The following is an 18,787-nucleotide window of genomic DNA, read 5'->3' on the forward strand; positions in this document are numbered from 1 at the left end:
GACATCGGTTAATTCTAGAAAATTACGTTATTCAGCTTATTATTATTATTATTATATACACAATGATATGGGAAGAAAATTCTATTGAAAATAATTGGTAAAAAAAAAAAAATTGTTAATAGCGGTCATTCAATTGTCTGAATGCAAACTTGTCGAATTGAAGTTCTGTAAGATTTAAGATATAAAATTAATATGATAAAGATCGATTGAACTACAAGATGGAAGATTGATGTGCATAATGTTTATAAAAAAAAAAAATAATAAATAAATCAATGTAAACAGCGTTATCGTTTAGCCAGTTTTGAATGTTTACTGTACGATAAATTGTAATATAAGCGTTGAGCCAATAAAGCTCATTTTCCTACGTGATCGGTAATTACGCAGTTTTAACCTTTTTATTATGTTATAATGAAATTTTTCATAGTGGGAAATGATATTTAGATAGACATGACTATGTCGACTATATGACGTGAGAAAAAAAACCACAAAAAATACATTTTATGGAGAGCATTTGATTTGAAAATGATAATTTATTGTTATTTGTTTACAGTGTAAATAAAATAAATAACTTCAATAGGCTTTTTGTTTTGTTCTGTTTTGTTTTGTTTTGTTTTGCTTTTTTCGTGTTGTTGTTGTTTTCTTTTTTTTTCTTTTAATACAATGGTAGTTGTATGGTGTAATGGTGTTTGTTAAGAATTTCAATGTCGACTACAAGCACTTATTATAATGTATAACGATACGAGTTAAACCACCTAATTGGGAAAGAATCCTTTTTTTTTTCTTTTTTTTTTTTTTTTTTAATGAAAGAAAGGGTGTATGGTACGAAAATATTTTGTTCACGATATGAAATCTCATTAATTGATTCAGTCGACTTCTTCAATGGTTGGTTCTCCAGTTCCATCGCCAGATGGCTTCCCCTCTGGTACATTACCGCCCTGGTAAAGTTTCGTAATTATTGGATTACAGACCGCTTGCAGTTCCTTTTCCTTGCCAGTAAACTCATCCTTCTCAGCCAGTTGATTGGCATCCAGCCAAGCAATAACTTCATTGCGCTTCTTTATCACGGCTGTGCGATCAGTATCGTTCATTTTGTCCTTAAATTTCTCGTCCTCGACAATACTCTACATATTGAAGCAATAAGCTTCCAAGGCATCGTTAGCACTTATCTTCTCCCGCTGCTGATTGTCTTTATTTTTGTACGTCTCCGCCTCGTTTACCACTCGTTCAATGTCCTCCTTGGATAGACGGCCTTTGTCATTTCTAATTGTTATTTTTGTTCTCTTTGCCCGTAGACTTATCAGCCGCTGATACATTTAAGATGCCATTGGTGTCGATGTCGAACGTCACCTCGATCTGGGGCACACCACGTGGAGCTGAAGAGATTCCCGTCAACTCGAATTTACCTAAGAGATTGTTATCTTTCGTCATGGCTCTTTCACCCTCGTAGACTTGGATCAACACTCTAGGCTGATTATCCGCGTACGTAGTAAAAATCTGCGTTTGCTTCGTTGGAATGGTAGTATTTCTCTTGATGAGGGTAGTCATGACTCCGCCAGCGGTTTCGATACCCAATGACAATGGTGTGACATCGAGGAGAAGCAAATCTTGAACCTCGTCTGATTTATCTCCGTGCAAAATCGCTGCCTGCACGGCTGCTCCATAAGCAACGGCCTCATCTGGATTAATGGACTTGTTCAATTCCTTGCCGTTAAAGAAGTCTTGTAGCAGCTTCTGGATTTTCGGGATTCGCGTCGATCCGCCAACGAGAACGATACTGTTAATTTGGCCTTTGTCCATCTTGGCATCGCGCAATGACTTCTCAACGGGATCGAGCGTGCTCCTAAAGAGGTCGGAGCAAAGCTCCTCGAATCTAGCTCGCGTTATCGACGATGTAAAAGTCAATTCCTTCGAAAAGCGATTCGATCTCGATGCTCGCTTGCGTCGACGAGCTGAGAGTTCGCTTGGCTCGCTCGCATGATGTTCGGAGACGTCTCACTGCTCGCTTATTGCCGGACATGTCCTTCTTATATTTGCGAGTGAACTCTTGGATAAAGTGATTCACCATGCGATTGTCGAAATCTTCACCGCCCAAGTGCGTGTCCCCGGCAATGGACTTGACCTCGAAAATTCCGTTGTCGATCGTTAGGACGGATACGTCGAAGGTGCCGCCGCCAAGATCGAAAATCAATATGTTCTTTTCGCCAGATGTCTTTTTGTCAAGGCCATAGGCAATGGCAGCCGCCGTCGATTCATTAATGATGGGCAATACATTCAAACCAGACATCGTTCCAGCGTCTTTCGTCGCTTGAACAGTTTGAACAGCTTTGAACAGTCTGATCGTCGAAACGACGGCCGATTAAGCGTTTCGCATCTAAAAGATTGAAGAATTTAGTGGTTAAATCAATTTTATGGATTATTGGTCATGGTATAATATTCTGTATATTTGATTTTATTTCATTAACGAGTCTCACAAAACTTGTTAATCAATCGATTTCATACTTTTACAACTGTCTGTTAAGATCATCTATTTGTCTAGTTTTTTTCTCTTTCTTTTATTGTTCCTTTCATTTATTTAAAATGATATATAAATGTATCTATAAATTTATTATAGTGCTACGATATTATAGCAACTAATTTTCTTTTCATCTTAATATCCAAGCAATGACGATTTTTGCTACCAAACTTGAACAATAAAAACAATAAATACGACAATAATTCTTAATTTATTTTTACACTGCCTATGCTTGTTATATATATATATATATATATATATATATATATATATATATATATATATATATATGTATCTATATGTAAATAAATATTATTTTTAAATATTTATAAATCAATTTGAACCTTTTCAACTTAAAATGTTAATTATGACTTTTATTACATACCAAAAATAGTATTACTGGGATTCATTGCAACTTGATTTTTCGCAGCATCGCCCACAAGTCTTTCCGTATCGGTGAAAGCGACATAACTTGGTGTTGTTCTATTCCCTTGATTATTCGTAATAATCTCCACCTTCCCATTTTGAAAAACGCCGACAGTAAACAAGAGTACGTAGTACCAAGATCGATTCCAATTACAGGAACATTGGACATCTTTGTCTAAAAATAAAACTGTCGTCAGTTTCATTAATAGAAAATACAATTTCATATACTTTTTAACCTTGTTTAATGAAATTGGTTACTTATTAAAAATTTTCAAGCAAATTATCGCGAAACAAAAATTCCTTTAATTTAGTTAAAAATAAATAATTCAAGTTGTCTTTTTTATTAAGCTAAGTGCGTCATATGTACTTGAGTCACGGCATTAAACGCCCACGCAGTTTTGGAATTAACACATAGTAGCCATATGCAATATAGTGTAATTTCATTTTCTCTGACTCTTGCAAATAAATGCGAGAGCCACTCTTAGCATTCTTAATAATGATAAACGTTGTAATAAAAACAAAAACAAACAACAACAAAAAGACATTTAAAAATTTCGTTAGTTTATTATTTTATTTCAATATTCACTTTCATCTATTTCGTATATTACACAGCAGTCCGGTTTTTTTTTTATTAATTCGTTTTATTTTTCACTTATAGGCAATATAATTTCTCAATTAGAAATACAAGAGCTTTCGATTCAATGGATGAACGTTGAAGCACTTTCCTATTGATAAAATTAAAACAAAAAACAAAAAACAAAATAAAAGTCTTTCAAATCGTAAAATAATATTTCGCAGCTCAAGATAATTATAAATAATAAGCTTTCTCACCTTTTTACCTTTACCAGCTACGAAATTCTACCTTAGTGCAGTTGTCTGATGCACGTTTATATAAGATTCGAACTTCACAAAGTCTGTTCAAGTTGTGAGAGCTGCATACTTCCCGCGCCGTCTTTTAATATTGTAAATGTCGATTTGAGAAGTTTCGCAGATTAAATACAATCGAAACGTTCGGGTGACTCTCGGAAAGTCAAGCCATTGGACGTGTAATGGGCGAATGAAACGCTACTACACTGGTGGTGAGAAGTAAGAAAATCCGTAAGTCAAAAATACTGGACATACGTACGCCCTGTATTCTCTATTTTTAGCTCAGCACCAATTATCACCTTCCTTTCACATATATCCTACCATTTTTGTCGACAGTCCCAGACAATTTCAGTTATTTTAAAGTATCTTTGACTTATTTTAAGCTTGAATAAAGTGATAAATAATTAAATGAATGTTGCATTTTTTCGTTCTCTAGTTAAATTCCAGATCTCTTTATTGTTTTAAGTTTTCATTATTTACAGTTAATAATTTCGATTTAAACGTCTGTTCGATGAAAAGGTTTGTTCGTCTACATTTCAAGCAATGTATATATATATATATATATATACCATTAAAATAATGCTGAATACTTTTCAAATATTTCAAAATCTTTCTAAATTTTTGAAATATAACTATTCACAGTAAATCTTAAATCTAAATATTTCTAAACTAAAAAATTGTTTGAAAGCAATTATTATCTTGTATCAAGATTTGTACTTTAAGTTACTTTACTACAATTGGCAATACGTTTCTTCGCACTGCTTAGCCTGTTTCACAATTGTTACATCTAAGGAAATATTTTCCCTTTTTTTGTCATTTGAGGTCAAGTATTAATATTTCTAATTTTTTGTTTTTTTTTGTCTTATTAATTAATGATTCGGTTACTATCAAAACTTTGTACAAATATTCAAAACTAATTTTACAAGCTCATAAATAAATTATACATTGTTGAAATAACTTTGATAAAGCATTCCCATTGCTGTAGTGGCAAATAATGTAAAACAAGTCCACCATGTTGCCAAGCCAAATATCCCTCTATATACTTCAATGGTAAATATCTGAAAATTAAATTCATCTTTGTAAAAAACGAGGAAACTCCCTAAATATTTTGAAAAATTTTTTTATTTATTCATACTATAGATTCTAAACTTTTAAAAGAGTAACGAAGGAATAATGAAAAGTAAAAAAAATCATATTTAAAGGTATTGTGAAATAAATGTCGATTATTTATTAAAAAAAGGAACAAAAAAAAAAAAAAATTAAAATACAATTATTAATTGAAAATGATATATAAGTTTAATATACGAAAATTGTATAAAATGTAAGAATAATATTACTTTAAATCAAAGACTCTACTATGATTATACGTTAAGGGTGAATATTTTTTTTAACAAAATTTACCTGCTTCATTGAACTTAACGCCAACTGAAATTCTTGAGCTCTTTCTGTTACTGTTTTATCATCATCGGTAAACATTTTTGATCCTGAAAACGGTTGTGGTACTTGACATTCTTCTAATTCTAAATTTTTATATATTCCCTCCCAGCTATAACCTCCTAAAAATTTAAAAATTTCGAAATTATATATGTAGAATATTAATTTATTAGAAATTGTTGTAAAACTTTTTTTATTACCTAAAGTCTTGTACATTAATGTACAATATAAGCAAATAATTAATGGAGCGATATATTGTAAGGCTACAACGCAAAGATAATAAAATACTGCTGCTATCTGAAAAATAATTATTACAAATGTAACAGGAAAATAGTTGACGTATATTTATAAAAATATCCAATAAACATACTTTCTTTTGAAATTCTATATTTGAAATTCTACCTGCTTCCTTCTTTTGTATTTCTAACCTTTGATGTGCCAAATTTAAATAAGATTGTAAATAAACGGGCATTAATATTATCTTTAAAACAACAGCAATAATAATGACTATTAATCTCAAACTTTCGAAAACACTGGCTGTCATTCTATAAAAATGAATTATTATTACTTTTTAATTTTTACTATTTAAAAATTGATTTACAGATATTTTAGTGAGCTTACAGAGGTTTTGTCATGCCAGAAAAAATTCTTACAGTAAGGTAATCCCGACTTATTGGCTTAATCCACAAACTTACTAGTATTAGAGGAAAAACGTAACTAAGATTAGCAAGAATCAAAAGAAGTTTATTATCCTTGTGATACCTTTTAAAAGTAAGAGTTGCAAATTATTAGAATATTATATACAGTATAATTAGAATTAGAAATACATTCATTAGTCAATTCAATAGTCTACCTTAATGTATCCCAGTGCATTTTAGATACACGCAGTCCTGGAAATGTGAATAGCGAGCCAAGAAAACCACAGAATACAGCTAGAGTGAATTTAATAAAAATTTTTGATGCTGGTCCACTGTTAATTGAAATAAATAATTATACTTTTTATATATGTTAAAAATCCCTGAAATATAAGTATCAAAAGTACCTAGATAGAAGGCCCTGATTAATCAGAAATACAGAAGCGGTGTGATTAAAGCTCGTGTAAGCGGTATCTAAACCCAATTCAAGAGTATTCTCATCTACTATAAGAACCATCATAGCTATTAAAAGGTAAGAAAAACCTGTTACAATACAAGTTGATCTTTCTCCGATACTTTCTTCACTTTTGAAATATTGTACCCAAAGGGCAATTAAAATTTTACTAATAAGCGTTAAGAAATTTTGGTTTAATTTAAATGCTATATTATTCAATTATAATTTTTTTTAATAAAGGATACAATGCAAATCCTATAATCAAACAACACCACAGCATACTCAAGTTAATTTCATCTTTAATTGGATACCAATTATTATACACCTATTTAAATAACAAATAAATATAACAAAAGGCGCATTATATGAGGATGTATCGATGAACAAAGTACTTCAAATCCTAGCTTAATATAAGCAAAAAATTGAAATCTACAGAATAATAATACAGTATTACCATTACCAATGTTCACTAATAAACTATACATAATGCATAATTTTGTAAATAAGGTTTCTTAAGCAAACATTAACTATCACCAGATATGAAAAATATAACATCTGACATTTATATTAATGTTAATATTTTTCTATAAAATTTAGTAAAAATATCAATTGCTTTTAACAATACTTAAGTATACAATACTCATACTAAATATTATAAATTTTATAAGATCTACCTCGGTCATAATATATACAATCGCGCCATAAATGGAGAAATCAAATAACCACTGAAAATCTGCATAGAATTTTAAATGTATAACATCGAGCGACGTTACGGGTGCAGTCTCCAGTGTAATATCTAAATTTCTTGGTATTTGAAATGTTTCCAGGGTTTTTCCATTTTCTATGTGCTTCCCCTTCCTGTGCTTCTCCTTGGGTATACCCACTAATGTTTTTAATTTTTGGTCCGTTGGATAAAGATATCGCGTTAATCTGCCAAATAATAGCAATAATAATATTTCAATATAATATTCAAGAGCCACCGCTCGATATCAGTATACAAAATATTTACCCAGTTGAGCATAAAAGCCATTTTGCTATTGATATATGAGAACCTAATTTTTGTATTACACTGACCATTATCAATGTAATAACCAATTGCGCTCCTAATAGAGCCTGAAAAGTAACCAAAAATACCAATCAAATTAAATTAATATTAATTAAGGTTATGGTCAATTCTACTAATTAATAAATTCAAGTTCAAATAGTACGTTAAATTGAATTATTCGAATGTTTGAAAAGCACACATTGGCAGGCAGATAAGCGATTATTTTATTACTTCGCACTAATAGACAATACCAATAGACACATGATAAATAAAAAATAATATTTAACGTACCATGCTAATAACTAATTTAACTCTTAAATACTGTAAAACTTATCACAGACGTTGGCAATACATTCATGTCGATGATCCTCTTTTTTTACAATATTTAGAAATTCCTCACAAATGCGATTTTTTAAGTCATAACTTTTTTTAAGGGAAAGCACCTGATTCAAAGGCCAAAGGCAAATTAAGAATTAATACGTTGCTAGCGCTAGGCCGCCAGGCCGCTAGACTATATTAATAGAATTCATGGTCCAAAACTAGCCACCAGCTGATTCCTCAGAGGCGTTCAGACTTCAGAGTACAGAGATCGGGTTGGTGGTTTGGTGCCGCCTGAAGTTATCGCTTGACGAATTACGGCGTAACATTAAGGCGCACGAGTTCAAATAAAATTTGTGTAGCAAAGATATTGCAATTGAAATTTATAATTAGGCTTTCCGTTGTATAGTGAAAACAGAGATAGGCAGAGAGACACAGAGAGAGAGAGAGAGAGAGAGAGAGAGAGAGAGAGAGAGAGAGAGACAAGACAGACAACAGAGAGATAGAGAGTTGTTAATAAGATGGGATGAATAGGTAATCCGTTACATCCAATGAGTGTCGAGCCACATTGGAGGGATACGATTAATAATCTGTGATAAGGATAGCGAGGGCTAGCATTGATATTAAAAGCTAATTTATTTAAGAAATTTTTTATTTATGCAAAATTTGCAATTTATATAAACATGAAGTTATTTCTTTATATTAACGAAGGGATAAATAGTTTTAAAATAAAAGATATTTATACAAATAATTGGTCGATTTAAATTTGATGTATCTTCAAGTCATCAAATTCTCCATAGCGTTGGATTTGTTCTCTCAAATCTTTTAATTAATATTGTATAAAAATCATACAGTAATTTCTTAATAGAATTAGTTTTCAATCTTGTAGACCCTAGTGCAAACGATGTCATCAACCTTCATAACCTAAAATAAAAAATGAATTATCAATAAAAGGCAAGACAATAGATGAAAGATAAAAAGAATTAAAAATAAATTTAATATTTCAATATTTATCAGTTATTTTTAACTGTTATTTATTAATTAATTATTTGTAATTTTTTTTCTTTCTCAAATAATCAAATAATTATTAACTTGTGCAATTAAAGAATATAGAGAGTACATTATATTATAAAGAAATATCTTTAAATCGTTAATAACAATAATAATAATAAAATTTTAAATTTTTAAATTTGAAACGAACAATACGGACTTATGTTTATTTCACGTTATTTATTCCGAATAACTGCAAGTCACGGCCATTCTTTAAAACTTCGCTCCTAATGTAAATTGCTATATACGTCACAATGATATGGTAATTAATTAATGATAATTACAGCCTTGGTTATAATGACTTATTAGCTCTCTTCTATCAAATAAAATTTAAAATTGTAATGTTTATCGTGAAATTAACATAGGAGCGGCAGCAAGGATAATGCATAATACTCAATCAAAGAACAAAATATTTCTAATTATATAATCATTGCGTTAGAGACATCGAGTGTAGACTCGACGACTAATTGAAAATTACTCGGACAAATGCCTATAACTATAATCTTTACTCACCGCTGTCATTTCCGTGGGGGTGAATTCTCGTTCAATAACTGTTTGCTTGTCACCCTTCTGTATGTGAGTCATTTTGTTCCCGTCCAGCGTGACGATACTCTTGACTTTGCGGCCATCGGGCGTCTCCTCTTCGAATTCCTCGCCAAGTTTAAATTTGATTTCCGAGTTCTTGAATGTGCTCTCGGTTTTCAAGGTGTACTCGTCATTATCCTTAGTCACTTGGACAACTGGACTTACGGTAGCTCCCATTTTTCGGACTATTATGCCGACACCTGTATATAAAACAATCAAAAAATTTTTTTTTTGTTAATTACAATAGCACTTGCACCAGGCCTTGTAAAGTGCATTTGTTTATAATTATCCTCTACACCTCGATGCTTCCCCTAACGTTCGAAAGCTTTTTAAATAATCAGTGAGCTAAGCATTGTAAGACCGTGTAAGACGCCTATCACATCAACCTCTTTCTTTCTTTCTTTCTTTCTAATATATTTTTCATTTACGATTAGACAAGAGTTATTAATTGACGAAATCAAGTGCAAAGGGATACTCGGGCGATAAAGAATACGTAACTGAACAAGTAGAAAAAGTATAAGTCAGATCAGTATTTTTCGATACGAAGTTAATCGATTAGAGAGGACTTTGCTAGCAATTTGTAAACTTTCGTTAAACGCAAACGTTGTAAGTAATTGATCAAATATTTTAATTATCTCACCGAGGGCTTTCATGTACTCGTCAAATTTATCACTCGATGTTAATTTGTATTTTTTGCTTAAGAAGCTGGACATTTTGGTATTCCAAGAAAATCACAGATTAACGATTAAGGAGACGAAATTTTAACGACGTAGGTAGCCCGGACTTTTAAACAAGACTGAAAGATATTAGTAAGCGACGGAGCAATTTATAAGAGTGTGTAATCATTTCCTTCGATCTTTTATGTCAATGACACTGAAACTGACGAATCATCGCAACAAAAATTTTAAGAACAAATGTCTATCGCGACAGTTAGAGGCAGTTTGAATACGATAAGATGATGTAATAAAAATAAAAAAGAAATAAAATACAAGTAAAATAATAATAATAATAATAATAATAATAATAATAATAATAATAATAATAATAATAACAATAATAATAGTAGTAGTAGTAGTAGTAGTAGTAGTAGTAGTAGTAGTAGTAGCAGTAGCAGTAGTAGTGCGCACAGAAAGGAAAAGTATCGAGTAGAAATTAAAGTGCAATTTGTTGCTTATCGCAAAAATGCTACATCACCAGTGGAATGATATAACAAGCAATGTACGTCAAATAATTATGTTCACATGTGGTGGTTCATAAATTAATGTTTCTCATATTTCGTTGTCTGATAAATGCATTTTTACCCTTTTGTCAAATTCGATTATACAATGCCGAATGACGGAAATCATTATCTCGCGATACGTATCGTCATGTTATAATGTTTGTAATCTGCAAAAGTGCCTCATACATAGTCACTCTTGCAAGATTATTGATATATTTCATTCCAATGTAATGGCATATTAGATATAGGAGTGACGTTTAAATAACTAATATTAATTACGTTAAATTATCCTCAAAATTCAATATCAACTTCATGACCTTGATACACATATATACATGAATATGCACACGTGCGCACATATATATGCCTGTGTGCGTGTGCGTTTGTGTGTGTGTGTGTGTGTGTACACACACATATATACATATATATACATATGTATATTTATATTTATATTTATATGTAAACAAATGTAGTCGATATTATCGAATTTATAATATTGACTATTGAGAAATGTTTGCTCTACTCTACACATTCGGTTTTAATTTATCATTCGCTTGGAAAGAATATATTAATTAAAAATATTCGTTTAGCAATATTTTCCGTTGTTAACACAAAAAATAAAAGAAATAATAAAGTAACGAAGGAAAAGAGGAAAAAAATGAATAAAAATAATAAAGTCAAAGATAAAAAAAAAAGGAACGAGGCAAATGGTTGAAATAAAGTTTATTCTAAAGAGAGAGGGAGAGAGAAAGCGATGAAAGAAAGAAGAAGAGAGACAAAAGAAAAAACAATCTTGAAGGAAAAATTCAAATGTAAAGCATTGCATAAGCTTGATCGATGCGCTACGCAGGCCAAACGAAGCGGATGGCAATTTATCGAAGATTCGAAGATTGCAAAAATTTAAGGAAACTAATAACACGGCAATGCATACACTCCACTGCCTTTAAGTTCAAAGTCAGCGGCGATTATCGCTATTCGTCGTGTATTATCGGGCGTGCGCAAAGGTCGATAAGAGCGATAAAAATTCGTCAGTTGGAAAAAAGAGCCGCACTATCTATCTAAACATTTAACAATCATTACAAAGTCACGTATTTTTTGCCCGATCGTAGACTCGGTAGATTCGGTAGACTCGGTAGACTCGGTAGACTCGGTAGACTCGGTAGTCTCGGTAGACTCGGTAGTCTCGGTAGACTCGGGGACGGCGACTCGTACGTCTAACTGAAGCCGCCTCGTTTCGTTTTCCCCCTCGTTTGGTTTCCCCGACACATCATATTCCGCGTCATATTCCTCGTTCCTCCTCTCGGCGAACATCTCCATCGGCGCTCATTTCGCACGCGGCTGAAAATCCCGGTGCACCAGTTAGTCGGGCGCCGGCGCGCGTCCTAATCGAGTGACAAAATCGTCGGGCAATATAGCCTCGAACGGATTACGCTGCTGGTCTTCCTCGACGTCCTGTGTCGCACTCTCGTTCCCACTGCTCCTCCGATCGTCGCTGCCTATTCCCATTTGAGTCTCGCCCAAATGCCAGCTCCTCTGTTCATTTCTATTTACGATAATAAACGCGGCACGGGCGACGCTTTCACTCTACCTATCGGCGTTAGGGCGTGGGATCGCGGGTGTGAGATCTTCTTCGGGCGGGATTGCCGATCGCCGGCTTCGTTGAGGGGAGTAGGCGGCTCGGAATACCAAGAGACGCGTCAACCGGTCGTCGTCGAACGACGGAATTCGCGATTTACCCCAATTTACCCCAACACCCGCGTTCCGCTCACCGGTCCCTTATGCACCCAGAACGCGTATAAGAAGCGCAATAGCGTTATGACTCTCTGTGTGTGTGGCGCGCGCGCGTTTGCGTGCGAGTGTGCGTGTATGGAGTATAATAGCGTACCGAGTGCCTTCATGAACTCGTCAAAGTTCTTGCTGCTGGAGAGCTTGTACTTCTTGCCGAAGAATTCAGGCATGGCTTCGTGGACGTGGATGCCGTTGACGGCAGTCGGGATTGGCCACTGGGACGGGACGAGGACGCACGAGCAACGGCTTTATTAAAGCAACGGACGGACTGACGGATGGAGGGTCGATCGGTCGATCGATCGCACGATGATCCTACGTTTCACGAAAGCCGCTGCTCACTGAACCCGACGACCGACTTCTCGGACTCTCTCCCCCGTGCGGATCGCGGGGTTCGTGCCCTGCCATTCCCCGTTCCCCGTATGCGCGGAGGCTCGTGCGCGCATACGGGGAACGGGGAGCCAATGGCAGCCTCGGTCGTACGGGCGTACGGGGAGTGGGAACGCGGAGTCGTCGTCGCGTCCTCGGGATGAATAATGACCGGAGCACTTAACGCCCGCGAGTCAAGCCCGGGCGGGCGGCATCCAATCCATCGGTTGCCACCGTCGCCTTCGCCGCCACCGCCGTCGCCACCTAAATCCGAGTTCCGATAAGGGAAGAAAGCCGATTCCAATCGACAAATTCCAGGCGACGAATGGTATTGGGTGGCCGGTGTGCCGGCACACGTGGCGTGAGGCCTCGACGCGCATACCACCAGCCAATGCCGTTCGTCGACCGCGTCTGGCTGCTAGCATTGTCTATGATTTCACCTACGCGTACCGCGTGCATCTTTGTTCCCCTCGGCTCTTTATCACAGCCTCTCCGTTAAATCGCATCCCGTGGCGAAGGCCATGATGGGACGAGCTGCTGACACTTCGGCTAAAAGCGACAGTCTGCCCGGTCGTCCTCATCCTCGTCGTCGTCGCCGTCGTCGTTTTTCGCCTCGGCAACATAGCCTGCAAAACTCCAAAATATGCGGGCGACTCCCTGGGCGTGTGTCTCCCGTTCCCCCTCCTCGAGATCAGACCACGTCGCAACCCATAGGCACGCACACGTTTTCATTCCATTTACTGTTTTATTACGTACAATGGATCGTTCGATTCATCCTACTTGCGCTAGTCGCTTGCACGTGTTATGTTCCCCTTGGCATTTATTTGCAATGCTCCTGCGCCCCTTACAAACCCGTGGCAATAAAGGGATATTGGTGGCCGAGAGGGAATGTGGGTGTGTGTGTGGGGGGGGGGAGAGAAATAACATCTTTAGTAGATTATTGATAACGTTGCCGTTAACGAAGGCTAGACCGAGATGTTTTCTAAACGTGTAGGTGCGCTCTCGGTTGTCCCGCAGCGTCCCCACCCCTCCACAGCCGCTCGAGACCGCATGCAATTATTGCAACGAACAAATACGCGTAATAAATACTTGCTGGAAGATGGTTCGCGAGATGGTGGCGCAATTGGTTGGCTCGAGGACATCGAATGACACGGCGCTCGCATGAACGATTGGTCCTCGCGTTCCCGCGCCGCTCCTCACCGGCCAATCCGAAAACGCCGGCCGGCACTACAGCTTCTGCGCTCTTGCCGATTCTTACGACCGGGATTCAACTGGCCTTGCATTTTTTTTTTTTTACATCGATGGAATGTGGCCGGCCGCTCCGTCGAGGCACACGACACTCCGCTTCCCGTACCTTTAAAGCGCTATCTCTCAACCTCGCGAGCCCTTTATTTCGAGCTTTCTATTCTAAATTGCTCGGACGAGGGGCTTTATTGGGTGAGGATATTGGCGGTGCGAGGAAGAGAGCATTATTAGGATTAACTGCAAATATCAAATGTATATATGTCGCAGGAAACTTGACATTTACGTCGGGGCAGAGTTTGTCGAATGGCTTACGGCATGGAAATGAATATGATTTGCGCGTGCCCGAGTTGTTGTGTAAAAAGACAGTCATGGAGAAAGGATATGATAGCTTGGAGAGAGACTTTATGCAAAACTTAAAATTCAATGATAAATGATATTGTTAGAGGATTAGCTTTGAGAACAGGATATCCATCAAAGTATATCAAGACCAAGATGAAGAGACGAGCAGCGTGTGGTGAAATAAAGGAGTGAAAGGGACGTATTTACGTGGAGAATAAATTAATGAAATTTTGGACATTAGGCAAATTAGACTTTAGTTTCGTATCGTAAGTTTTGATATAGTAGTCTTGGGCGATAAATGTGCATTCAAAAAAACAAAAAAACAAAAAAACAAAAAAAAAAAACAAAAAAAAACAAAAAAAAAATCATAATTTCTCAGTTGTTGTTTAAGGTAAATTTCTTAATAAAATAATTAAAGTCTGCAATGATTGAAGAAATATTAGTTGAAGATGTTTTAATTGAAAATCATCTCATTTGTGAATGATGCAACGTAGAGGCTCTACTTTATAACTATTGGAATTAACGAATTGATTAAGTAGTTTGCTTAAAATATGATAAAAACGACGTTATTGAGAAAAGTTCATTCTAATTTTAAGAAATAACGAACGCGCGTAAAATTAGACTCGATAAATCCTCGAGAACATAACAATACGAAAAACGAGTAGAGTGGAGGGTTTTAATACTTAAATTAATATTATAATAATTAATTAATACAGAATACAAAATATAGAAATTAGAAAATAGAAATATAGAACAAAAAATATAGAAATTCTCGTTAAAAGCTTGGCGGATGTAGCGATATGAGTAAGCATTACAAAGAAATGTACAATTCTTGAACCTTAGACTTGTTAAACAAGTAACAAGTTCAATACCATCGCTCGTAGAAAAAAAAAATGCATAGCATTTACCACATGACTGTTTTAGCGATGCGAAAACTGACTGAATCTTGTTTGAAAGGCCAACTAGAAGGAAGTCGGATTGGATTTACAGTAATAACCATCGGCAGTATTTCGTCCTTTTAAATCATTTATTGTTGCTTGCAGGAGAGACATTATCGATACATGATTTTTCATGATAGGAGTATCAATGTGACGATGATGCGCCTCATTTTCCGGAGAGAAATTTCGTCTATTGCGTGGCACGACTTTCGTTTTTTATTATATATATGTAACCATTTAAACATTTAAACAAAGACGTAAAAAACAAAAGTTGACTAATGCATATATGAGAAGGCAGTTTAATGGATAAAGCGGATAAAAAAGGGATAGATAGATTTAACTTGAAACGCAATTAAATGAAGCACGGAGGTCAATTTTAAGAACGTAGTTAGGCAAATAATACTTTATTGGGTAGTCCAGACGACGGCCGGAGAAAGAGAAAAGAAAGAGAAGAAGAGAGCAGCATAGGTCTTTTTTTCGAATAGATAAGCGAGAGACGAGTTTAAATTTAATACCAATTTAAAATTATAGCGGGAATAACGTCGTTTGTCGATCCTTTAAAATTGCTCGTCTGCGCTTACCTTGAAATTGATAATAACTAAAAATATTTTCGAAGAGGAGACGAAGAAAATTTCTAGCTCGAAGTCCTTATAATTCGAGTTTTCTTAAATTCTTACGACTCACGATGCTAACTTAACAAGTTTCTATACATACAACGACTCGTCGTATCCACAATCGAATAAATGCAATGCTTTTGCTTTATTAATGGCAAATTGAAACATTGTGTCGTACCTGGAAACCCATTGCCATTGGTAGGATTAGAAATGCAGCCAGCATGACTCCGAGAAAAATATCGATAAAATCTATCGATGTTTAATATAATAAATCAAAGAGAATAAGATGAGGCTTTCTTGGTGCTGAGATTACTTTATTGAATTGAAATGGTGTCGCGTTCGACAAAAAACAATCGTTGCAAATTTCCGAGATTATGCAAATGTCAGTCAGTAAAGCAATGGCAAACTCGCTCCCTGATGTCCATCTCCTCGATAGCGTGGCATAATAATTTATTTAAATAATTCTACTTGTCGAAAAAAAAAAACAAACAAACAAACCATACTATTATTAATAAAAGAAAAATTTAATAAATAAGAATGAAAATATTGCGCGTAGTTAATAAAATTACGCAGGAATTTCTTGTATTTTTGACAAATGGACTATTAATTTTATTGTACGCGAGAAATTTTATTTTTGAAAATAATAGGAATCGTAGAGCTAAGTACTTTTAATTGAACCTTAGGATGATTTAAAAACGATACAAGGTCTAATTCATGAAACACGTTTCGAGAAAAACAGTCGTTCAATTTAAATTGATGTGCGATTGATGAATAAAATCATTGTCGAATAACCAAATACTCTTACCCTTGGGTTTTTGAAAAGAAAAACAAAAACAATAAACATAAAACAAAAACAAAAAAAAAATAAAAAAAATAAAAAAAATAAAACAAAACAAAATAAAACAAAACAAGAAATAAAATAGGGAAAATAAAAAACAAACAAACGAAAAAACTGCTAAATAAAGATTGTGACTCATTAGCACACCAGAGTGTCTACTATTTGAATATTCAATATTGTCAGTTATTTGCACGTTGCTGCCTGCCTGGCTGATAAGCGCTTATAGCTCATTTGCATTATCTATACGCCGATGCAACATGTCCCACAACTATCATATCATCGATAAAATTTTCGAATATTTTCACCAAATAATTTCACCTCTCCCGACGCGTCTCTGCAGCTGCCCATGCGTCCTACTATCCATTGCAAATGATTTCGGCATATTCGTCGGCTTAGATACGATAAGACAAGGAATATCGCTCTCACGAATGCACTCAATGCCCTTTTAAATAACGAAATAATAGGGCGAGGAGGCGCAATTGAATTTTAAACGATGGCTATTAAGCGCATAGAGAATGGGATACGCTTTTTGGCCTTTGCGCTAGAAGAAGCCGACGTGGATGCCGACGTGGATGCCGACGTGGATGTCGCCGCTGGCGTACATTAACTCATTGCTCCGTATCTGTGCACGTATATCTGTGTACGGGGCAGAAATTAGATTGACCCTCAATGAAATTATAAAAGAAAGTTTCGTACGCTCGATGTACATTGTTGCCAATGAAGAAGGGAGCAAGCGCGCGCGCGCGCGCTCTCTCAATGCCCTACTCGTCTCATCGGGCTTCTTGTCCTTCTTCGAACATTCTTCAATGACTGGATGAGTCTGTCTGCCCCCCCCCACCCCCCCTCGTACCGAGCCAATAAAATAATGTCACTCCTCGACGTCTAAATGTCGTAATATATTTAGGGCGCGAGGGAGGGAGAGTAGGGCCAATGATGCCTCGACCCACTAGCGATATTTCTATTGTTTTAGCGAGCGAGAACGAGATATCGTGCATCGTCGCTAACATTGATAATGGCCATGTCGTAAGATGTCGTAGTCCAGTAACGTCTCCCGGCTTCCGTACTCTAAGCCGTAATCACGTTTTAATGATTAAATTACCTCGCGCGCCTTTACGCTTAAGCTCACGCCGCTCTGACGAACGAAAGATATCATCGCTCGAGTGACAACGGGAACGGCGATTCAAATAGTCCTCCCATCGAACAAGAAGTGGACGAATAATTAAAGCCTTAGGGCATCTTTAAAACTTTAAGTAATTGTAAAGGCAAATTCCACGAGCGGCGATCATTATATCATTAGTACCTTGTCATATCATCGTACAATTATCAATGGGTATTCAAAGTTCAATTGATGCGATTGCGAAGTGACAGGTGCATGGGCGAACGATCGAAAGGAACTCTGTACACCGAATATCAATGCGAGAGATTTGTGCAAAAATCCGCATTCCCTCTCAAACGAAAACCGCCCCACGATAAAATCATCTTTATAGCCTAACGATCGAAATAATTGGTACTAATTTATCGGATCGTGAACATTGAATGGCGATCGCACGACCTTGTGACAACGTGCACTCTTCACCAAGCAAGCCAATGTGAGATCTTCTCGTCCGATCGACGACTAATAACATCCAATTAACATAGAATTCTAATCTACGTAATTAAAAGCTCCATCTTGACGAGGCGCCTTATCATTAAATAAAACGAAAAAAAAATATATATTATCACCAACGGCGACCCGAAGCTCGTCGCTCGTGCCGGAATCGATTCTACGGGGGCATTCAAGATCTTATTAAACAGAGTCGAATTAAGATAACAGGTGAACGTGCAGATAAGGAGGTAAACGTAATACAAGGGCGTCGTGCAATTGTGAGCGAATCCTATCTTACGCTTGGCGGGAGGTTAATTGGGAGGGACGGGGGTGGAGAGTATGAGAGAGCGAGAGAGAGAGAGAGAGAGAGAGAGAGAAAGAAAGAGAGAAGACAGTGGGCCGTTACGTAACGGCCTCCGTGACAAACCGAAATCCCTTCAATGAAACGGTCATGAATCGACCGGTAAATCCGCGCATCTCCGCCCATCTCCAACGGAGTCGTCGAAAAGCGCAGACATCCGGCGATTCG

The 18,787-nt window shown here is 36.1% G+C and overlaps 4 protein-coding genes across 5 annotated transcripts; all 4 read right to left on the minus strand.

The window, feature by feature from the left end:
* Nucleotides 1-789: 789 nt before the first annotated feature.
* LOC105362389 (heat shock 70 kDa protein cognate 4-like) lies at nucleotides 790-2,326 on the minus strand (the record flags this gene model as incomplete). Its single annotated transcript, XM_011499829.1, is given in 3 exon segments — nucleotides 790-1,274; nucleotides 1,276-1,890; nucleotides 1,892-2,326. Coding segments are annotated over 3 exon segments (1,461 nt in total), but the record flags the coding sequence as incomplete, so codon positions are not given.
* A 1-nt stretch (nucleotide 2,327) lies between these two features.
* LOC105362390 (heat shock 70 kDa protein cognate 1-like) lies at nucleotides 2,328-3,107 on the minus strand (the record flags this gene model as incomplete). The annotated part of the gene is given in 3 exon segments (XM_011499830.1): nucleotides 2,328-2,371; nucleotides 2,898-3,051; nucleotides 3,054-3,107. Coding segments are annotated over 3 exon segments (252 nt in total), but the record flags the coding sequence as incomplete, so codon positions are not given.
* A 1,581-nt stretch (nucleotides 3,108-4,688) lies between these two features.
* emei (transmembrane protein 161-like emei) lies at nucleotides 4,689-7,820 on the minus strand. Its single transcript, XM_011499499.1, has 11 exons — nucleotides 7,665-7,820; nucleotides 7,338-7,441; nucleotides 7,003-7,258; nucleotides 6,574-6,653; nucleotides 6,282-6,497; nucleotides 6,093-6,209; nucleotides 5,861-6,001; nucleotides 5,610-5,784; nucleotides 5,440-5,536; nucleotides 5,207-5,361; nucleotides 4,689-4,863 (listed from the first exon to the last, which is right to left on the minus strand). The coding sequence occupies exons 1-11, from the start codon at nucleotides 7,665-7,667 to the stop codon at nucleotides 4,744-4,746; spliced, it is 1,464 nt and encodes a 487-aa protein (XP_011497801.1). The 5' UTR covers nucleotides 7,668-7,820; the 3' UTR covers nucleotides 4,689-4,743.
* Nucleotides 7,821-8,398: 578 nt separating this feature from the next.
* Nucleotides 8,399-12,703, minus strand: fabp (fatty acid binding protein). Of its 2 annotated transcripts, none has more exons than XM_011499501.1 (3): nucleotides 12,431-12,703; nucleotides 9,255-9,526; nucleotides 8,399-8,615 (listed from the first exon to the last, which is right to left on the minus strand). In XM_011499501.1, exons 1-3 carry the CDS (start codon nucleotides 12,501-12,503, stop codon nucleotides 8,562-8,564), a joined length of 399 nt encoding a protein of 132 aa, XP_011497803.1. In that variant the 5' UTR covers nucleotides 12,504-12,703; the 3' UTR covers nucleotides 8,399-8,561. The 2 variants fall into 2 exon arrangements, with proteins under 2 accessions (XP_011497803.1, XP_011497802.1); XM_011499500.1 differs by lacking the exon at nucleotides 12,431-12,703 and adding an exon at nucleotides 9,967-10,133.
* Between the last annotated feature and the right edge of the window lie 6,084 nt (nucleotides 12,704-18,787).

Source organism: Ceratosolen solmsi, unplaced genomic scaffold (genome assembly GCF_000503995.2).
Source record: "Ceratosolen solmsi marchali unplaced genomic scaffold, CerSol_1.0 scaffold35, whole genome shotgun sequence".
In the NCBI taxonomy this organism is placed as follows: Eukaryota; Metazoa; Arthropoda; class Insecta; order Hymenoptera; family Agaonidae; genus Ceratosolen; species Ceratosolen solmsi.

Coding starts and splice junctions, on each gene's coding strand:
- emei (XM_011499499.1), bottom strand. Junction 6,210..6,281: donor AATCAGGGCCTTCTATCTAG/GTACTTTTGATA, acceptor TTCAATTAACAG/TGGACCAGCATCAAAAATTT. Junction 5,537..5,609: donor ATATAGAATTTCAAAAGAAA/GTATGTTTATTG, acceptor ATTATTTTTCAG/ATAGCAGCAGTATTTTATTA.
- fabp (XM_011499501.1), bottom strand. CDS start 12,503: ATGCCTGAATTCTTCGGCAAGAAGTACAAGCTCTCCAGCAGCAAGAAC. Junction 9,527..12,430: donor CGAGTTCATGAAGGCACTCG/GTACGCTATTAT, acceptor TTTTATATACAG/GTGTCGGCATAATAGTCCGA. Junction 8,616..9,254: donor CCCCCACGGAAATGACAGCG/GTGAGTAAAGAT, acceptor TTTTTATTTTAG/GTTATGAAGGTTGATGACAT.